Source organism: Camelus bactrianus, chromosome 14 (assembly GCF_048773025.1).
Source record: "Camelus bactrianus isolate YW-2024 breed Bactrian camel chromosome 14, ASM4877302v1, whole genome shotgun sequence".
NCBI lineage: Eukaryota > Metazoa > Chordata > Mammalia > Artiodactyla > Camelidae > Camelus > Camelus bactrianus.
Genome location: NC_133552.1, coordinates 21,717,143 through 21,738,881, shown reverse-complemented (window position 1 = coordinate 21,738,881; position 21,739 = coordinate 21,717,143). Strand labels below are relative to the sequence as shown.

The window sequence follows — 21,739 nt, the reverse complement described above, 5'->3', positions numbered from 1 at the left end:
ACACATTTTTTTTTTCCCACAAAAGGGTGATAGCTGATATGTCTTGAGCTAAAATTTCCATTATGTAGCTGCGTTGCAGTAAACCCTCAAACCAGAATCCCTGGGTTGTTCAACCTTCCCGGGGGGTAGATTCCCGCAGGCAGCCACTGCAGGCTGACAACACCCAGGCCGGGTGGCCAGAGGTTTTGAAGGGAATCTTCATGCAAATACTTCCGTAGCCGTTTTGAATTAAGGAGCTGATTGCTAGGGTTACCTTGACTTCCTGCCTCCCTTCCTGAATCTTCAGAGGTCATACTGTGTACTTGATAGAAACATTCATCTGGAAAATTGCCTAGAGCCAGATTAAATATAACATCACTGTGTTTAGCTTCTATCTCACATGACATACCTGTCTTTATCTTCATATCTCGTTGCATTTTGAAGGCCATACCTGTCTCTGTGCTCAGCCCTGGAAAGTAGGGGAAAAATCTTGCTAAAAATGCTGAATATTGTAGCTACCACTCGCCTGAAAAAGCTTGGCCTGGATTGCAAATGAGCCTTTCAGTAAGACTGCCCTAGCCTAACTTGTCTGTCCTTCCAGCTCTAGGTCACTCGTGCTCTGATACATCCTTTTTGGTAAAGGTATTTCTCTCTTCCAATATGGCTTTCTGTCCAAGATGTCCTGTCTGGGGAAGATCTGGAGGCTTCCGACCCATGTTAATAGCTCAATTGGAAAAGGAACATAAGCAACACAAATATAGTCCTCACATTGGAAATAATCAGATCAGTCATGCAAATTAATAAGTACATAAGGTCATATCCCCAAAGAAAAGAGTACAGGCTCATATTGCAAGAGCTGCCAGAGAGAATGGATTTTAAAGGGAAATGAAAACTAAAGAGCCAGCCCTGACTTTGGAGTCCTTTAAAAGCTATTGACATTATCTGCCACTGGGTGGATTGGCGTCTGGGAGATAGCCATTCTCTACACATCACAGCAAAGTGTGGACTACTCTAGTAAAAGGCTTTTTTTTTTTTTTTAATAATAAAAGAGTGAAAAAATGCAAAGGACAACAATTTTTTCAAAACACATTTTAATCCTTTATTAAAAGGGGAAGAGTACATCATTTCAGGAGCCAGTCCTATAAAGCAGGACTCTTGAACATCAAGTGAGAATAGACCAAGACCAGATGATAAAGGCACCCAAAAGCACACACACACCCACACCTGCGAGGTTTTCACATTGCACTGATTTTCCACATGCTTTTAAGTATTTTTTTTTACATATCATCCTTGAAAAAAAATTAAAATTTTATTTTCTTACAAGTTCCAGGCTTAGACAAAGACAAAACTCTCACAAAGCAATGGATATGACTTAATGCAAGCAATTGATATGACTCAGACTTGTATTAAGTCAGATCTTAATATGTTAGACCTGTATTAAGTCCGATCATAATGATCTGCTTATGATACAACTAGACATGCTACCATTTTATCACAGCCATTTGCTTTTTTTATGTTCTTAGAGTCATGTAAGTAAAAGTGCATTGATGAGAAAAAAGAAAGTTAGTTTTGTTAATCATATATCTGTTTCATTAAAAACTAGTTAATTTTTTTTTGAAGTAGGAAGTTGGGAAGGGGTGAGAGAATTGATTGATAAGTCTGATTCTGATCTTCTGAGCTGCCTTTGGAATGCAGTTCTGCAGTGGAGGGTTCTATTGACTCTTATGAAGGTTGACAACGAAGAAAAGAAAAATCAAGTGCCTCATCTTCACTTGATTTGCAGTGTGTAATTTAATGCCAAAAAGAGTCTTTCTCCAGAAAACTCAGAGCATTTTACAGATATGATATAAGCATGCTAAATTTACTTGTCTGCTATATACAAACATGGTTTAAGGGGCTAGTAAGTTGGAGATTTGGACCCTCAAGGAGCTCTGGATAACAATCTGCTTAATTAAGCTCGAGGTTCTTTCGGGCATGGAAGGATTAGCCAGGCTATATGGAAGAGAACTGGTCCTTGGGCCTTCTCTCCTGTGCAAAGAATCCCCAAAAGCCATACAGAGCTCTCTTGAAGTTCCTTAATTTCCAGATGTCACCTCACTGAAGGCTTCCTCAGAACCATAATGTCCCAAGACCTCTGAAAATCCCACCCACCTTGGAAGGACATTATCTCAGTAGAGAAGTGAATCCCAGGAGGCAGACAGCTTCCAAGAGAACTCAGAAGTCCTAAGTCTCCAGTATGGTAGAACAGAGCTCCCAAACATTACTGCTAAGCGGATATGCTCTGGGTTCCCCTGGCCCCGCAGACAGATAAATAAGTGGAGAAGACCATTTTTTTTCCATGAAATTTTTCTCTCTCTCACCTGAACACATAAAAGTTTACTGGGGTTTTTGCTGGAAGACAAGATCGTAAGTCAGAAGATAACCATCGTTATAGACAAAAAGTTTCTGCTCGAAAGGGTGATAGTTAATACTCTGCAAGTTTTCCATCATCTTCTGCATGACAATGCTTAGTCTGCCCTCTTTCCCTGTGTTTGTGTCATAGTAGTAGAAAATCTCTTCTGTTCTGGTGTTCAGAGTACGGGTGGCATACAGAACCCCACACACCATGAACGCATTAGTCACAGATGGTTTATACTGCCTGGTCTGCCAAGTGTTTAGCACCTCAAGTGTGGTGTCGTTGAGTTTACTAATCACCATGTTACCAGTGCTGGCTTCAGTGGCGTAAATCACCCACAATCCATTCTCATCCGCAGCCAAGTCAATATCTTGCCAACCAACATTAGCATACGAAAAGCGGTTATTGTAGGCAGCATTCGGGAGAGTTTGAGTCTGAGCAACCTTGTTGGTGGTCAGGTTAACTCTGGCAATGTTCCCCGTGTTGTACCAGTTCACATACATGCTGTTCTTGTAAACTGCTATACCACTGCCTTGGCCATAGGTAATCCGATTCTGCTGGGCATTTGTGTACAATAGCAAATCATCCATTGTATTGTAAAGTCTGTAATATTGCAAAATTCTCCCATCTGTATCCAAAGGTGCCACCCAGTACAGCCCTTTGCCTGGATGCTGGGGCAAGTAATCCCTCCCCCAGGCACCATACTTATAGGAAAACCCTCTCCAGTTGAGCTTAACTATATCTGGTCTGCTGATGTTCACCACACCACCGTGAGCACAGCTCCCTAGAGGAACAAGGAAATGAAAGGACATTCTTAGAGAAAATGAATCACAAGATACAAACAGTTTACTATCCTAAGACCCAAAGGAATCCGTAAACATTTTTCTTGTCAACGTTCAATGACAACCATGGCTCGGTTGGAGAGGAGGCAAAACCTTCTCTTGGTTCCAGTCTCAACGCCAACCCACTGTCCGTTCTAGAGAGAACTCCCTTTTATTTATGTGGATGGGCTTTCAATCTGGGAAATGGGGATAATGCAACTGCCCAGAGCCATATTATAAGGTTTGTGGGCCCAGAAAGAGGAAAGGACGACTTGGTGAATTTAATATATTTTCTTCTATGAGAAAGCATTTCACAAATGTTATTTTATTTCATTTTTCTTATAAACGTATCAAGAAAGCAAGATCACGCGAGAATGCTACCCTACTTCCATAAAGCCAGGAAATGCTTTCACCAGGGTCAGGAAGAATTGTGATGAAGGAGAAGTCTGTCCTAGGCAGGTTTTTTTTTTCCCTCACCCTCTGCCCTTCCCTGGGCAGATCCCAAGGACACATCCACACCACATACCCACACTGCCCCAAGCTACTCTCACTACTCTCAGAAGAGGAAGTTTTAAACACGGTATTTTAAAGACACAGAAAGGTGGTCCTCTCATGGTGGGATTTCAGCCTTGAGAAGCCACAGAAGTTACTTTAGGGCCACGTTGCCTGCTCTGTGCCCAAGACACAGCCATCCCATATATTCCTTGGTGACCATCTCGCTGCAGAGCTACAAGGTGGGTCTTGCTGTTCATAATCCATAGTCCCCTGCACCACAGAGTGATGGGCAGGTTTTTCATCTTTCCCATTCTGACACAGCCATTGTCACAACGTGTACAACCAAGGAGGACCAGGCTCACTGGTCCACTGACTCTACATTCCCTGTAATACTTGGGTGAATGACTCAGGGCCACTAGCCCTTCACATAGCCCTCCCTCTGATATGCCTGCCAACCCAGAGCATTCATGAGCTATAAAAAAAGAAAAGAAAATTCTTCCAGTATTCTTATAATAGCCATCTAAACACTTGAACACCCATTTTCTGGGATCTTAATAAATACCCTTAAAAAAACTGGTGAGAAATTTTATTGGAATAACAAAGAAAATTCAACCTCAAGTACACTGGAGGTCAGTTTCCCTCATCCTGCCACCTGGCACAGAGCAGGTGAGTGGGGAGGGAACAGAACCTGGCTTTAAATGCTTGGGGAATCGGGGAGCCATGGAGAGCATAGGAGGTGAGCTCAAGCCAGAAGCAGAGCTCCAAACAACTGCCTGAGATTAAGACGGCGGGGAGCAAAGGGGTGCAAAGCTTTCGCCTCTGAGTCTCTGCCTCTATAGGTATGGGGAGATCCATTCCTTTCCTTGCTAAATGCCTCCCTCCTCTCCCCTCCTCAAGGACTGCTCAGAGGTGAAACCATTACTAGAAATTCTGCTTTTATTTTTCCAATCTGCTGGGACTTTAGGGTCCTGGAATTAAATACGTGCTTCTTAAATGCTCTCATAAATCCGCAGTTGGTGGAAAAGTCAGCCAACCGTACAACAGGTAGAGGAATGAAACCATTCTGTACCCAACCTCAAATAATTTTGCATATCATTAAGCAGAACACAGTCGCGGGTTTATTTTAATAATGCATGCGCCATTTCATAAATAAAAAAGCAACGTGTGTTCAGCCAAGAGACGGCTCTCCACTAAAGAAATAATAAATAAAATGATAAATTATTATTTCCTCTTCTAAAAGTGAGCTTTCAGATGAATGCTTGTTTGCTTTTGTTTATGAAACAATGCATGAATTATTAAAATAAAGTTAGCGGTGTGTTCAGTTTAATGATAAGAAAAACTGTTTGAGTTTCCATATGTTACAAACCGAATTTTCTAGTTAAAAATCTCTTCCTGAGAACTTATTTATTCAACTACATTTCACTCTGAGGAAATGGAAGAAAGTCACTTTTCTCTTGCAGGTTGTAAGACCGAGGGACTGTTTGCCTAATTAGATCTGGCCTTCCTGAAAAAGAAATGTCCCAAACCAACAGCAATATAATATTTAAGGAAAACTTATGTTGCATATACATATTCAAGCATTTTATTATGAAATTAAAGATAATAAACGGTTCTGTCCTAGATGTGGAAATCCTTAGATAGGAAGGAACCAAAATAAATTTCTCTTAAAAATTACTATTACTACTACTACTAATAGTAAAAATAATAATAATGTCTCACCATTTTACAAGTTGACCAGGAGATTAAAATTGTACCTGGTTTAAATATTAAAACTGTATATAAAATGTAGATCTCTTTTCCTCACCCACCAACCATTCCTAAATACTCTCCTGTCCTTTTTGCTATCTCTCCTGTATCCTCTATCTCCTCTGGACCATTTTTGAGCCCTGGCTTTGGTCAAAGGAAGTGGAAATAGGAAGAGATCTAAGTATTGTCAATGCTCAGGTGCGGCTACAGCAGTGACAGACACGTGACAAGGCTGTGGCGGGCTTCCTCGACTCCTGGCAGCAAACCGTCCTAGAAACAATACTGAAACTGACAGCCAGCCCGGTGCCCACTGCTCACCCAGCCCAGCCAGAGTCCCCATCCAGCCACCCCATCGACACCCAGCTTCTCCCGGCCCCTTCTCTTCTCATGCCCCTTCCCAGCCCCTTCCTGCATTTCAAGGTCTTACACTCCATTCCTTTCCTTACTCATCCCGACTTAACCCTGCCACTGGAACAACAACCCACTGCCCAACCATGACCCAAGATCTGTGGAAGACCAACAAATCATTCTGTATTTTCTAATGTGAGAGAACACACCATAGAACTCAGAGCAAAAGTACCCTTCCAGCTACTCCGCAAGCAAGGAAGCCAAGATAATTTGGTGTTAATCAGGTTGGTGAGTCGCTGGAACCTTCTTGTCATCCCAGGAATCACAGGTGTGCCTCTCTCTCTATTAAAGCCTCTATGGAAGGTAGCCCGGTACAGTGAAAATATTGCCAGACAGATTCCAATTCACATCCTGACTCCAGCACTTAGGAGCTGTGTCTCCTCTCGCGAGTTATGTAACCTTCTGAGCCTCAGCCTCCTTATGTTAAAAGAAAAATGATAATACCTACTCTGCAGAACTGTCAGGAAGACTAGACAGAAGGCATGTACAGGTGACTCAGTAAACGGTAACGATCAGCATTATAACCACATGATGCTACAACTGAAATTTTACAGGACTGGTTTCCCTTCCTAGGTAGTGGTTCTGTAGGTTTCTGTACCCATCCTGGTGACCTCAGTGCCCAGAAGAGGACCGACCACACAGTGGCACCAAATTATGTTTGTGGAATAAAGGAATGAAAAACTAATTAAATCTTCCAAATTCAGCTTAGTCTTATTTATAAAACACTAACGCTCTACCCTGCTGCATATCTGAATTTTCCCAAGAGCCTTGTATTCACTCCATAGAACATAATGCAGGGAACCTTCTACATCAGATAGACTTAGTCAGCCATCTCTTCATCATGTAGCTCCTTAGATATTGTCATGGGATTCTGAGAATATTCTGGGAGGCCACAGGGTGAGGCTTTGAAATACTCTAACTTGGCGTTTTTGAAGCCTCATGGTTAGTAGCATTTTTTTTTCTAAGCTGAGGATTATATGCTAGCAGAGGAAACATAATCTTGGGTCTGTCAATGCACTCTCTCATTTGGCCAACTGAACGTGGATGGAGAAAAGAGGAGAATGCAATTGACTTGTGAGAATTAGGCAATTAAAATGGTCACAATCATAAAATGATTCACATGAAACTGATTCTGAATTACTGGCTCTATGCTGCCCAACACCCGGCTCTTCCCCAGGCTTGGGATTTGGGCTGCTCACCCCACATCTTTCATTGACCATTTACTGCACACCTACTGTGTGTCAGCACAGACCCTTGGATCTCCAAGCACAACAGTGAGGACTCCAGGGTCTCTGCATCATAGTTTACTGTCTGCAGTTAGTTTGATTCAGGGGGAGAACAGAGAGAAACTGAAGTCAGTTGTTTTCAGGAAAAACAGTTAATGAGCACAAGGCCAATTATTTTAGATTAGAAAGTTCTATGAAGTGAAGCAGAAAAAGATGTCATTTGCAGCATAAACCATCTATAAAGCGTGTTTTATCGAACCCTAATTCTAGGTACTAGTTCTAAGATCCTGCTGGGAGGGGCCGAGAGAGCACAGAATTACTTTCTTGCTGAAACTTGCATAGAGTCTGTTTTGTTCTGTGCAAGTCTGTAGTGGAAAAAAAAAAAAGCAGACAGGCCAGATTTTAAAGTCCCATAATAGTGAGTAACTTTAATTAAAGTCTCCACAGGCCCACAACTTTGTGGTGCCTGGGGATTTTCCAATTCTGCATCATCGACCAATCCAAACAGAAAGAGAACAAGTGAAAGAAATTGATTTCAAAACATGACGAAAAGTCAGTTTAATATAAACATCATAAATATAATATGAACAGAGCTGGAGGAGGGCCAAGGGGCTTGGCAGGGATCCAGGGATGGCCAAGGTTGTGGGAAAGTGAGAGGAACTCTGGGTCCAATTTGTTTGAACAACACAGCTGGGCTGGGAGGGCTCATGAAAGTCTAAGTGTAAGGACCTGGGGGAAAGTTCTAGGAAAAAAAGTGCTAACAAAAATAATACAACAGACTTGCTTGTTTTCTTCCTTAGATACTAAGCGATGTATTTTCTCCCCCATCACCGACCTTGCGTTATTGATGCCTGACCTTCAAGGTCCTGAGACGACAGGGAATAAGGGGCCTTGCGCCTCACCCTCAGCTCTGTCACTAACCATCTTGTGTGACCTCAGGAAAAGCAGCATCCTTACCGCCAAGTCCCCTCCACTGAGACAGTCATGTCTGATGACCCTGAATGTCCCTTCCTGCTCTAAAATGTCCTCATTCCAAGGGATGCACAGAAAACTGTGCTGGGAAAAGATATTCCATGGGGAAATTTTGCTGAAGTTAAAAAAAGAGAGAGAGAAAGATAAAAGGGACGGAGGGAGGGAGGAGAGAAAGACATGCTCAGGTTTTAACAGGGGTTGTCATCGCTATATTCCTGCCCTCAGGGAGCCCTCCATGGTCCCGCAGAACGAGCTCTCCTTCCCCACACGCGTTGACACTGCTGATCCCAGACCAAATTTAGCCTCGTTTGTTACAGAGGACAGAGCGTGGCCTTTGTCCCAACCCTTCTCTGTCTGTCATACAGTGACAGATCCCCAGCTGCACTAGAGGGAGAGAAGAAAGCAAACAACACCAAGAGGCTTATAACTACGGCAGTATTTCATTAAAGACTTAAAGAAACCAGCAACACTGACAAGGATCCAGAAACGCACGGCCAAAAAGGAAGCAGTTGTGACAACAAGAATGAATGAAAATCACAAGAGCTGTATGATCTGGTGAACAGGTACAGTCGCCGTTCAGGCTGAGATGCTCGGGACATGCAGAGAGAGCTTCCCCGCGACCCCGGCTCCAGGGCTGGACGCTGCGGCTTTAGTTGACCCTGCGGCACGTGTTGAAGCGCACACGGGTCTAGCACCGCTTTCGTTTGCAGCACGGGGTTCACTTCAATTATCACCATTAATAACAGTAACAATCACCAGCACAGAAATCCTGATCATTGAGCTCTGAGCCTCCCAAGCCTTACTTTGTTAATCCTCACAGCAACCCTGCAGTAGGTCCTACTGTTCTCCCATTTCACCAAGGAGGAGATGAAGGATCTTTTTGCTGGGGCCACATAGCTGAGAAGCTCAGGCCCTTGGGATCCCAAAGCCAGGACACTGACTCCCACATTCCATGACCCCATTCAAGGAGGTGGTTATGGGGTGACCACCTCTGTACTACACCTGACCCTCTCCAAGGACGAATCCTTAGACAGCAGTGAGACGCCATCCCTTCCCTCCAGGAACTCGCGGTCCAGGAGGGCCGGCAGGACACACCCACATGTCCTGGACACGTGGAGAAACCCGTTAAATCCTCGCTGAATCCTAGGACACACTACACAGCAGATGCTCTACATGCACTTAGGGAAAACACGAAGGAGAAATAAAGAGGTGGAAGGAGGAAAGGAAAGAAGGGGGAAAGGAGGATTCAAGGCAGCTCATCAGATAAAGGAGCCGATCAGCCCTGACAATCCACAGGACAGAGCGGAGGGGATGCCTCGCAGATTCCAGAGGCTTTCACCTCACCCGCCCCCCTGCCACGGCCAGTCCATCACAGAGACATTTTCCCTGTTCGTAAATACAAAGGGGTTATGTGTAATGTGGGGATTTTGTTTTAAATCATCTCATTGTCTGTGCTCTTTCTCTGTGAGCCCCAGAAGGTGATAGTCGTAGAGCTGGTAAGGGACAAGATTTAAAAATAGGGAAGAGTAAACTCGGAGCTGCAAAAATTCCATCCTTCCTTCACGTCCACAATCCCAGAGCCCTTCCCCATCCCACCATCAGCTCCTTACGAGGCCTGGTGAAAATCAGGCACGCTCACCTGGAGCCGGAGGAGTGGGGCCAATTTCCTCTTTAGAGGCCTCACATTCCTTGAGCCGGTTCTTCAGAGCCAGGATTTCTCGGCGAATGGCAAGAACATTGTTTTTGTCTAGCGTCTCGAGTTTCTCTACCAGGAGAGTCATATTCCTTATCTAAGGAAATAAAAATTCAGAGTGACTTTATATTATTGTGCAATTTCTTTCATAAACATTCCAGGGCTGAATTTGTCACTTAGGGAAACATTGCCAGAGAAATACACCCGAGATTCTTCTGAATGGTTTCATTTGGAAGAATACATTTCCTGGTTTAGAGTGAATGCCTGTCAGATCACAGGCAGATGTGTGTGACAAGAAGAAAATGGCAAAGACTTTAACAGCTTTAATAACGGAGAACAGGCTTAGTTTCGGCATCCACAAATGTCCATTAAAGTTCATTTCTAATAACCTTCCCCTATAAATGTGTGTTTACTCATGCTGTATTATAATTAAGTTTCTAATGAGTGGTGAGGGCCAGAGGAAACTTACATTCTGAAATAGGTAACTGGAATTCTCAATTATAGCCCATGTCCTGCCTGTGCTAGTAAATTCTTGCTGATACAAATTACCCACCCATAACCCTAATGTGGTGATCTTTATCCACAGAGCTTAAAAGCCATCACTATGACCTACTCATAAGAAAGTCCTTTAAAGAGGCTTGTCGGTATTTGGAGAAGAGTTCCAAGAGGGATCAAGGATTATGTGATCATTCAAAAGGAGAAACAGACCTACCATGTCTAAAATCAGGTAAATTGTGGCTGTCTAGTCCCATAAGGGTAAATCCAGAACAGAGGAGACCCCTGACCTAGCTTGGCTGTGGAGTTGTTCACACTTATCTCCTTTCTAGAGATACTGAAAGGCCATTGGTTCTTTGCCTCTGACCATGAGATGACACCTATTCTTCAATCAGCATGTTCCCAACGTGTGTAACTTACTAGTCAAAGACAGGCGTGCATCTAAAGCAGAACACGGCACGTGCCAGGTGGTGATGAGAGCTTATAGAATTAGACATCAGAAGAGAGAGATTCCTATCCTGGTCCTAGAACCGGCTCACTGGAAAGACTCTATTATTAATTCATGAGAAGTGAGTTCATTCCTTACCTCTACTTCCAGCTGGTCAACAATCACTGTGCTTCCAACAAAACCGACCTTCAGCCGTTTAATCAGTTTCTCCATCTCCCTCACTTCTATCTTGATCAGTTCAAAGTCCAGTTCCGTGTAAGAAATGGAATCTTTTTCCATAATCTCTATTCGGACAGTTAGGTTGAAGAGTTTCTTCTCATACACGCTGATTAACTGGACATATTCCTTCACCTGAAAGGGAGTCAAACAGCTCAAGACCGTTCCCTGAGTGATGTCATACAGCCTTCCTCCACTACCAAGTCCGCTGGGACTAATTGATTGCTGTCAATCTTTTCTTTTTTTTTTTTTTTTTTAACTAAAGAAATGGGTCAGAAGTATATTTAACTAGATTTTTAAAAATCTATCCAAAGTCAAAAGAATCTATTACTACAATGGGAAGGGTGTGGATTTTGCTCTTGCCTAGACTAAAAATAATTTTGCTTCAGAGTCATCATTCACAAGCACATTTTAATCTCCGTTTTAATGTTTGAAGATAGTAGCTCTCCAAACTAAATTGGTTTGAATCAGAGTTTCTTGCCCACCCTCCTCCCCTCAATGCATATGCTGTAGATCAGGCCTTCCCAGCACTACTGACATTTGGGGCTAGATCATTCTTCCTAGGGGAAGGGAGGGCTTTCTTGAATATTATAGGATGTTTAGCATCATCCCTGGCCTCTACATGCCAATGGCACCAACCCCACCCCCACCCCAGTTGTGACAACCATAAATGTCCCAGATGTTGCTAAATATTCCCCAGGGGCAAAATCTCTACCACCAGCACCCTCCCTCCATTTAGAACCACTGCTCTAAATCTAAGTATCTTCTAGAAGAGGAAGAAATGCTCTAGGAAGAATTCCTTCTTTGATCACCATATGCAATGAGTTTTTGAGCCCCTCTGCCTTCGACAAAGTGGCATAAAGACCTAACTTACTCCACAATATGCGCATGTACGTGCAACTATAAAGGGCACATTTCGTGAACTGCACCCACATATTTATTCCAAATTTATTCCAAGAACTGATTATTGCAATCAGACCTTTAAATTACACATTTGTTGCATATATTTGAATGTCTGATCATTAAGTTAAAATACTTCCAAAAATTCCCTTGGTGGTTCAGTGTATAATTGGAATCTCCAAATGGAGATGCCAATAAACACAGTTGGTGGTTCTTTCTGTATCTGATCTCTAAAAGAAATGCCATGGCTTTTTTAAGGACCTGCTCATTAAAAGTTGCTATATATTCTTTTTAAAAATTTGAAGAGAAGTGAGACTTTTCCCCCAAACTGTGCTAATGTCAAGTGGGTGATCCACAGGGCCTGCATGAATTCAGAGACTCAGAGACAGATGTTGGCCTCTAATCCTTCTAATACCAAAGGCAGCCTTCACTTCTGTCATTTTAGCCCTTCCACTTAACCCCGCTGTGCAAATTAGAGTAGGCTCATAGGCCGCAGACCTGAAGGGCTAGGGCTTCAGGCAAAGAGGATTTAAATGAAAGTTGAAAATGCAGCCCTTGGCACTGCTAGTGTAGCTCCTCTGGCAACTGATGCTCACTGCCATCAGATGAGGCTGAAAAGGCTGGTGACGTTTTGATGGATAAGGAGGTTAATATATATATTATATATATATATAAAATGTGTGTATATATAAATATATATATATATATAAAACCTAGCAAGTCCCCCTCAAAAGTACAAACACAGATATAAGGTAGCCAGGTCTCAATTTCTACAAAAATCAGGCATAAAACCTTGCCTGTGATAAAAATAATAATAATAATTGAAGTGCCAACCCACTGCAGAAATGGAAATCTGTGAAATGAATATTCTTGCTGGCATTTGGCCTTGCCAGCTCTTGGAACAAGTGAAACTCCCTTAGCTTTCCTGGAACATTTTGGTGGCATATCACAGCTGTTGCTCTACAAAAATGAGTGATTCAACTGTCATTTCTGTTAAATAAAATGTGGCTCTCCCAGATTCTCCCTGAAAACCAAGGCCTACCCTGGAGTTTGTGACCTCTGAGAGTGTGTGGGGTGCCTGCCCGAGTTCTGCCACAAAGATCTGTTCCGGGGGGAGACTTGAGGTTCCTTCAGCTGACATTTCTAGAATAGCTCAGTGACGCTCAGGAAAATTGGAATCATCTGTGGAGTTTTAGAAGAAGGAAGAGAATTTTGAGGATGGGCCAGAAAGACTTCACAGTCTGAACTTTACTAATTTAAATAGACTGTTAATTTAAACCCTTCCCATGAACAGATCTCCAGGGTTGAGATGGCATGGACAATTCTGGAAACATCCCAGCTCTCCCTGGAAGGTGCAGCCTCAGCAGAGGCAGCTCAACCTGCCCGAGGATATGCAGAGAATATGGGTCTAGCCCTAGGGAGACACCTCGTGTCTCAACACTTTTACTGCCCAGGTCCTCATCACTCTAAGATGAAGCTTTAGAAGACTCATCTAAATTTGCCTTCAAACCGCCAGCCCCACAGTCAGAGCTTCCATTCTTTTGTTTGCTATACACATATCATGTCATTGATGGCTTCTAAGAATTGACGTCCGTTTGGAGGTTTGTAGTGGTTCCATGCAGTAAACGTGGTCTTGTAATAGATAAAGAATGCAGCACAGCTGGTTATTAAGCTAAAGAATTAATCTGGCTCATGTTTCTGCCAGTTCCTCAAAACCTGTGCTCATAACCATAACCAGATTATTTGAAATAAATAAATGTACTTTGTCACAGCCTGCCATTTTAATATATTCTAACCACAAGATTAATTGAGCTTGAAATGACCATCAAGACCTATGAAGCACTTTGGAGCTAGACCCACCTAAGCTCAAATCTGACTTCAGTACTTAGTGGGCAAATCCCTTAATTTCTCTAAGCCTTAATTTCTTCCTAGAAACTGTGGGTAATGGTACCAAGTTTACATGATGATTGTAAGCACTAGGGATTATGTATATTAAGCGCCTAATGTAATGGATGCCCTATACATGACAGCAATTATTACAGAAACAGTGATTTCAGATTTTCTCAACCTGACCTTTTAATTTACTACATTTCACTGCACAAAACATTGCTCAATCAATGCTATGTGTTTATGGGTTGCCTAAATGTGTCCTACGCTGCCTCAACCTTCTCATGCATGAGGGACTATTAGCAAAAGTGTCACACTAAATAACTTGCCCCGAAGACCGTAACCCTCCAGAGGAAAAAAAAAAAATCTGAGCTGCCTTTTGTGTTGTCTCTGTCCTAAGTACGGTCACAAGAGGACACACCACAAACAAAAGGAAAGTATAAAGTGCTTTCAGCATCTTATGCAGAGGCAGTCCTGTCTTCTCTGTGTATTGACAGATAATGAATCATAGACACTCAAAACCCTTTTCTACCGGCCTGACCGAACGGGCATCCCCCCTAGGCCGCTAGATCAAAGGTGATTTCCAAGGCAACCTAGGGACAGCTATAATAATTCACGCAGAAACTCAAAGCCCTCAGCTGAAGAGATAATTCTGGATGGAAGGCATTACTGACCTACTGCACCTCTTCTTAGAGGATGATAACAGCACGGCCGAGAGAAAAAAGATAACTCGGTTGATTCCAAAGACCCAAATTCCTGACCTGGCTTAACCGGCCAAGAGAAGAGCGCCCTTTACATTTATGTGTCTTTATCCTTCCAAACCTCAGTTTTTCCATCCCTAAAATGGGGAAAAGAACAGTGGCCTAACTGCCTTAAAGGGTTGCTTGAAATTAGAACTGGCAGCATTAAGAAAAGCACAAAGGGAAGCTGTTACTGTTACAGTTGTTAGTGTCACCTGTCACGCCCCGAATCCATTTTGCAAATTTCAGCCAGCAGGTCAATTCCTCTCTTAGGCCTCCATCACCAATTTGTTTAGGACCAGCTACTGACACTTTCAGAACTGAAAGTTTTTCCTACTCTGCACTTCTTCCCTGCCAATTATTTGCAAGGCATATGCCACAAGCTCCCCCTTACAGGATTGGAATGAAATGTCCCAGACTCACAAACCTCTCCCTGGAGCAGCCCGGGGTTTCAAACTGCCCTTCACATCCCTGCCAGCCAGGAAGACATGCAAATCAGCCGCTTCCACTATTTCAAAGCAAATGACTCTAACTGAAAAGATCTTACCTAGGATTTTCCTCCACTTGTTATGTTTTTATGCATAACTTCTTATCTGTACTTGATTATGCTGGAATAAGACTATGAATATTAATGGTTGGAATTTATAATTTAGTGCTGTGCCTTTTCTGCTGATTAATTCAAGGACATTTCATTTCTTAAGAAGCTAGGTTCCCGGAGTCGTCAAACACATTTTCCTGGACACTCATTTAAACTTAGAATATTTATCTACCAATTCAGGTTGAAAGCAAGGGCTCAGCCTCCTCATAATTTTTGTCTTAAAAGATAATTCTGCTGGATGCTGAGGTAGCTGAGCTTAAATTTCTTGGGAAAACGTATTTTGAATCTTGCGGCAAAGATAGAGCGCCTTGTAAATTAATGGTGTGGTATATCAAATGACGCGTAATCTGATGATAGCTAGCTTGGACTTCGCCTGTGCAGAAAATGGGAGCCCTTCTAATTGATTTCTAACGTGGCTAAAAAGGTTAAAGGGTCAAAACTGGAATGCCAAGTCACACCGCTCCAGCCAGCTCAGAGAAGGGCTACTTCCTCTGGCTGGAGAAAGCGGTAATCAGTGGGTCAAGTCGGGGTTCTCCCCGAGGCTGAGCGACCTATAGGTCTTGATTCAAATTCCCAGGGAAGCCTTCGGTTTTGGTCTAATGCTAGACTCATCTAACACAAGCTCCCTGCTGAGACAATAGGGGCTAACATTGAGAAGGAGGGAGAGGGAAAGATGGAAGAGAGTGAACCGTGAAGACAAAATCAGAGGAAGAGAGAGAAAAAAAGGGAGGGAGAAAGATGAGAGGGGCATTTGAGGGATGGGAGGAGAAGAAGAAAGGAGAAAGACCAAAAGCAAGAGAAGACCCAAAAGAGCACAAAACAAAAAACAAAAGCAAAAGAATGAAGAAGGAAAGGGAAAGAAAGATTTCAAAGGATGGACAAGGGAAGGATGGAGGCAAGAGGAGAAATAAGAAATGAAGAGGAGGAGGATTGGAATAGGAATTGGATGAAAAAGTACCAGGGCAGGAAGCTAGAGCACGAAGAGGGCAGAGGAGAGGAAGGGATGTAAAGATGGAGGAAGGACCAAGAACAAGACCAAAAGGAAGAAGAAACCACAAAACCAAATAAAGACTGCAGAGCTGAAATTTACAGGGAGCAGGCAAGGCTTCCTTCCAGCCGCGGGAGCACCACAGTATTGAAGGGAGTTTTTCCCATGGTGCTAATCATCTCCATCCTTTCTTCCTGCGCTCTCACTCTTCCTGCCATAAAGAACTCCATAGGTTACCGCCAGATAAATGCTAAAGTTTCCGTTAGATGCAAATGTGCTTTTAACGGCTGCTTATAAAGCCCTGAATAAAAAGTATTCTGTTTGTGTGTTCTTACCAAGATATTGTTGCAAGAGGAAAAAAGAATGAAATGCTTACTTTAGAAAGCTCTTTGTTGAACTTCTTGGAGATAGCTTGAGCCGTGACCTCCAAGCGTTCCACTCTCTCCACGGGAAAGGTGGTGTCTGGCAGGACGACGGAGCACTGGCAGATCCCGCGCTCATCCGTGGAGCCGGTGAAATTAGAAAAGGACTGTAAATAAAAATAAGTTCAACATCAGTAAAGAGCCAGGAAGTGAGCCTTTTGGCAAGTGGAGAGCCAGAAACTGGCTTTGTCAGAAGAGTGCTTGGAGGCCAGCAAGTGGAGTTCAATACGTAAATGAATGGAATCCCAGAAACATGCTAAAAGCCATCGCCATGTCTCCCAGGCAGTACCTCACTTAGGGTTCAGCCACCTCTCCACCTGTCAGGCTAAACCACTATGATTCTCCTTTCTGGAAGAGGCTTAAAGGAAATTACTACTGTCCCCATGTTAAGGAAAAAGAAATAAAGAAGTGATCAGAGTCCTGTGTTTGAATTCCAATTCTACCACTTACGGGACCTGAATTTTCTCTAAGTCTCAGTTTCCTCATCTGTCAAATAGAGAACACCTACTTCACAGGATAACCTAGTTCACAGGGATGTCCCTGAGGGGAGCCAAGTAGCGTCAAGCAAGTCCCTGATACACGGTAAGTGATCAGTAAATGCCACATTCCTTTTCCTTCTACTTCCTCATTTTCTTTTCCACATCTCAACCCCAACCCCAGCCCAGTGCCTGCTGGGAGAATGAGGAAAACATCAAGGGATGTAGGTTACAGTGAAGCTATACAACACAAACCAACATCCTCTCCTCATCTGGGAAACTGTATAATTAACATCCTTCAAAGTCGCAACAAACCAGCCATTTGTTAAGAACCAAACGAGGTATGAATGTGAAGGTTTCATGCACACTGTTTTCGAGTCTTCCAGCTTATCACTTGCAGAAAAGTCATTTTAAAATATTTGATGTTTCTTTAATATATTCAGGCTCACACATTGGTGCCACCGCATATTTTAGAATGACAGGTTTGAAAGATCCTGTTTTTCTTTTGCCCCCTTTGAACTTCCCCAAGGGGATCCCGGCACAATTAACATATTTTTTTTCTTACTACTATTGCCTTACAGAGTAACTCCTGGCAGCCGACTGGCTGTGACTTTCAATGATCTTATCTGACGGCCAGCCCAAAGCTCACCTGTGGAACAGCAGCCCCAAGGGTCTCTTTCTGAAACTATCAAGGGGGGAGGAATGGTTTTCACGGTTATGTAGAGATGCCGGCTACACTTCTCAAAGTTGCAGAGGTCAGCAGGTTGCAGCTGAGATGGTGTGTTCAGTGATTTATTATCTACTAACTTCTGTAGTTCCTGAACAAGCTGGACCTAGATGCTTCTATAATCAAGATCTATTCTATCAGTGACCTCTGAACCAATTAATTCAGGCTTTTGCAACTCAGTTACTTGTTAATTTAACCTAATCTTTAAGATGAGCAGAAATAAAATAAATATACATATGTTTGTACCCCAAACTCTCTACACCAGGCAAATTCTTGACATTAGTTTCAACTTTCTTCATCAATTACATCCCACACCTGCAAAATTTGGAGAGTAAGAGAAAGGACGAGCAGGTTTATGCTGAATACTGGGGCTGGGAGAGGGAGAAGGGAAGGGTCTTTTCCAGGGACAAATAAGGACTGGACAAGCCCCATCAGGAGCCTGTCAGAGGGGCCAGCTTCCCTGGGAAGCTATCTCTCCATCTCTGCCACTGAAGATAGAATGACTTCAGCTCGAGCACGCCAAGGCTTTTACAGGAGGACCAATATATCATGGACTTTTGAGGAAATAGCTTATTATAATAACTAGCTACCAAAAAAAGAAAAGTCTTGCATTTTGACAAAGGGAGGTCAATTAGCTGCACAAGACAGGGTTGGACCACTCTTAAGAGATCTCTAAAAAGCTGTCAACCCCCAAAACAATAGAGCTCATCTAGCAGTCTCTTGACAATCAACTAGAAAGGATGAGCTAACAACTTTTCACCCTGAAGTTCACCTGAAAGGCAGGCAAATAATTATGAGTCCTACTGACAGCCATTCCGCCGTCTTCTGTGGAACATCTCTGTCCCAGCACTGCAGACTCCCCACCCTCCATCCTGCTTATCATCAGCCCAGGGTGCTCAGCTGACATTGAAATGGTCCATAAGTTTGATCAGTGTTGCCCATTAGAGATATTTCTGCTCCTCGCACTCACAGACAATGAAACTAATGGTGATGGGTCTCTCTCTGCGGCAAATGCTTAATCTCTATGTGAGTAACGTGGGGAATGGGGGACAAAAATAAGGGCTTGTCCCTTTGGCCTCTGGAAGGGTAGGTGACCCCCTTGGGGAGGTTATATAGGACCCGGTGTGCCCCGCAGACACTTCACACTGATGGATTCTCACACGGCATTGGTTTGATGAACACTGACTGGTGTCCACATCTTTCCAGGCTCTGGTGTTAGGGAGACAAGTAAGACCCACCTCCTGCCCAGCAAATCACGCCCATTGTCACTACGAAAAGCCTCAGTGTCTTTTTACTCCACCAACCCCTGAGCTGGATGACAAAGGCATGTGACTCGTTGCGGTTCTGATTCTGCCACTTGCCATGTTGTGCAAAGCGTGGAGCCTTTTCCAGGCAGTGAAATGAGAATCATGAGAGTGGCCTCTTCTCTGGAGGGTGACATATGAGGCATGCCGGGCACTCGGAGCACTTTGGCATAAGATGCGACTCACATTTATGATTTCAGGTTGCAATTGGCTCTAATTAGCAGCCAAGTCTAAGAGCCTGTAGACTCGAGGCATAAAATAATGGTACTCAACATTTTCAAAGTACAGAAAATGATACGTTGGGAACTCGCTCAATGACAGTTATAAAGGGGTTTTCCACCACTTTCCAAAGAGCTCATCAAGCTGACAGCCAGCCCTAGAAAATCAGGTTTATAGTGGAAGTGACACCTAGCCTGCTATGAAAAGAAGTGGGAGTCGCGATTCTAACTCGCCGGCGGGAGACAAGTCAACCAGGAAAGAAATTAAAATCTCTGAGTATAATTTAACTACCCCCATTCCTTATCTACTTTTAAATATTTACCTCTTAACTAGACAACACACACTTTGGATTTCTCTGCTTCTTGACCTATATTTTATTTTCTATTATTTTAGCTGATCCTCTTAACCCAAATGCTGGTTTCTGATTGGTCATAAAGCCTCAAAATATATTATTACTATTAACCTCATTTGAAAAAAAAAATGCTAACCAGTTCTAATTGTCCCCAGAAATCACGTAGTATCATGGAATAAAATGATATATCTGATTTCTGGCTACGAAGAATCTTTGTGCATATTCATAACTCTGAAACTAGTCTCCTCTTACAAATAGACACCTTTCATCTAGACACTCTGAAAGTATAGAAAGCTGCATGGAGAACAATGGTGAAGAGCATGGACAACTAAGTTGGAGCTGTATAACTGGCTAGCTTAGTCACTGTAAGCCAATGACTTCACTTCACTAAGCCTCAGTTTTCACATCTCTAAAATGGGACCATTAATTTTACTTACCTCTGATAATAAGATAATGTCTTAAGTACCTAACATAGTCCTGGCATTTATAAGGCTATCAGTGAACATTGTTGCTGCCATCTCTGAGTCCCATTCAAGCCATTTGATAATCGAGCAGTTTTCATTGCCCTTGTAGTTCTGATGCTGAAATGAAAACAACAAACAAAAGCCTTGTCCTCCCCTTTTCCCATTGGACCTTCCATTCGGACGATCACATAAGCAGTAAAGAGATCATAGAGGAAAGGCTCTGGAGGAGTTACGACTTCCCCACCCCAAGTCACACCGTAGCAAGGAAAGCCTGGGCTTTGCCAAACAGGACTCCTAGAGAAAGGCCCAGAGCTGATATGGACAGAGGTGAAATGAGGAACTGCTTCCTACCCCTTGACCTCTCACTGCTCCAGGACTCTTCCCATTTCCTCAAAAGAGATTCAAAGAGGACTCACCTGCTAAAGAACTAGGCTTACTGCACGTTCTAGTGATGGAGACCAGCTGAACCCATCCCTTTCTAGTGCATGCTTTGTTTATCATTTCTTTGTTTGTTTGTTTTGTTTGTTGTTACCGCTATTGTCCTTTTGAGCTAGAAATGGCTCTTAAGATTCCTTATAAGAAAGACTGAGGAGTTAACACTCTTCTGGGGAAATACCCATGCGCAATAGCACTTTCCTAAGGCCCAGTGACTCCTCCCCCCGCTTGTCACCCATCTCCCTTACAAACAAGGCTCGGAGGAACTGTCAGGGTTCTGCAGAGCATCTCTGCTCTCACTCCCTCCAGGGCTATTCCTCACCGGCCACAGGGTCCCTGATGGGCAGCACACCAATTAGACGAACTTCTCTAGAGCTTCTACCGGCAGAGCCCCTCCCCATGCAGTTCTCATCCAGGCCAGAACCTGGAATCCCCATTTTTTAAAGTCCCCTCCATCCCACCCCGATTCTGAAGCACAGGCAGGTTTCAGAACCTCTTGAAAGCTTGGATCCTTTCCCTAAAGCCCCCAGCTGGAGAACTGAAATGGTGCTTCTCTTGCTAACAATTTAATTGTTTTACCCAGGTTTTAATTCATTTCCAGGTCACCTGCAGTTAACGAAGGGAGTCGTAAATCTTTTAGAGTGCTCAGGCCTAACCATCCATGAAATTATAGTCAGGTCCCCAAAAAGCCAGAGGAAGGGAAGGAACGCAGCTCTCAGATTCTGGGGCCTCCTCACCTGGGACTGGGAGCTGGAGCTGGACCAGTCAGAGCCAGAGGTAGGGATGGATGGACTGGAGCCAGAAGTGGGGATGAACAGGCTGGAGCCAGAGGTGGGGGTGGACCAGCTGGACTCAGCGGTGGTTATGGCGTAGAAGTCAGAGTTGGTGGGGAGCAAGGTTTTCCCCATGGCTGGGCCTAGGAAGCACAGGAGGGTGAGCAGGCAGGGGAGACCCGGCCTCATCTTGTGCTCTTGGCTGAAGCCACTGGCTTCTGCGTGGAGCCCGAGGACTTCTTATAGTGCCTGGTGGGGATTCCACCTCCCCCTTCCCTAGCCAGTTTGCAGGAAAAGAGGAAGCCGCCAGGGAGACCGTGACCACCCAGGAGGGTGGGGACACCTGGGAACGTGAGTCACTGTGTCGCTGAGCCCCGCTCTGCCAGCTGCCCTTAGATCTGGGTGTCTCCTGCCAAATATTAACTCAAATGTGGTTTCTCAAGCCCGATATCTGATTTCCGACTTGACATTTCCTTGAAACGGACAGGATGAAAGTAGACTTTGTGGATGAAACAGAGCTTGGGGGGCCCCCGGGAAGGAAAAGCAAGCATTGGTCCTTT

General features: G+C 43.7%; 1 protein-coding gene across 1 annotated transcript; it reads right to left on the bottom strand.

Moving 5' to 3' along the window:
* Window positions 1-1,053: 1,053 nt before the first annotated feature.
* On the bottom strand, window positions 1,054-21,445 carry OLFM4 (olfactomedin 4). Its single transcript, XM_010973296.3, has 5 exons — window positions 21,144-21,445; window positions 16,384-16,536; window positions 10,817-11,029; window positions 9,682-9,832; window positions 1,054-3,158 (listed from the first exon to the last, which is right to left on the bottom strand). The coding sequence occupies exons 1-5, from the start codon at window positions 21,366-21,368 to the stop codon at window positions 2,356-2,358; spliced, it is 1,545 nt and encodes a 514-aa protein (XP_010971598.3). The 5' UTR covers window positions 21,369-21,445; the 3' UTR covers window positions 1,054-2,355.
* Window positions 21,446-21,739: the final 294 nt, after the last annotated feature.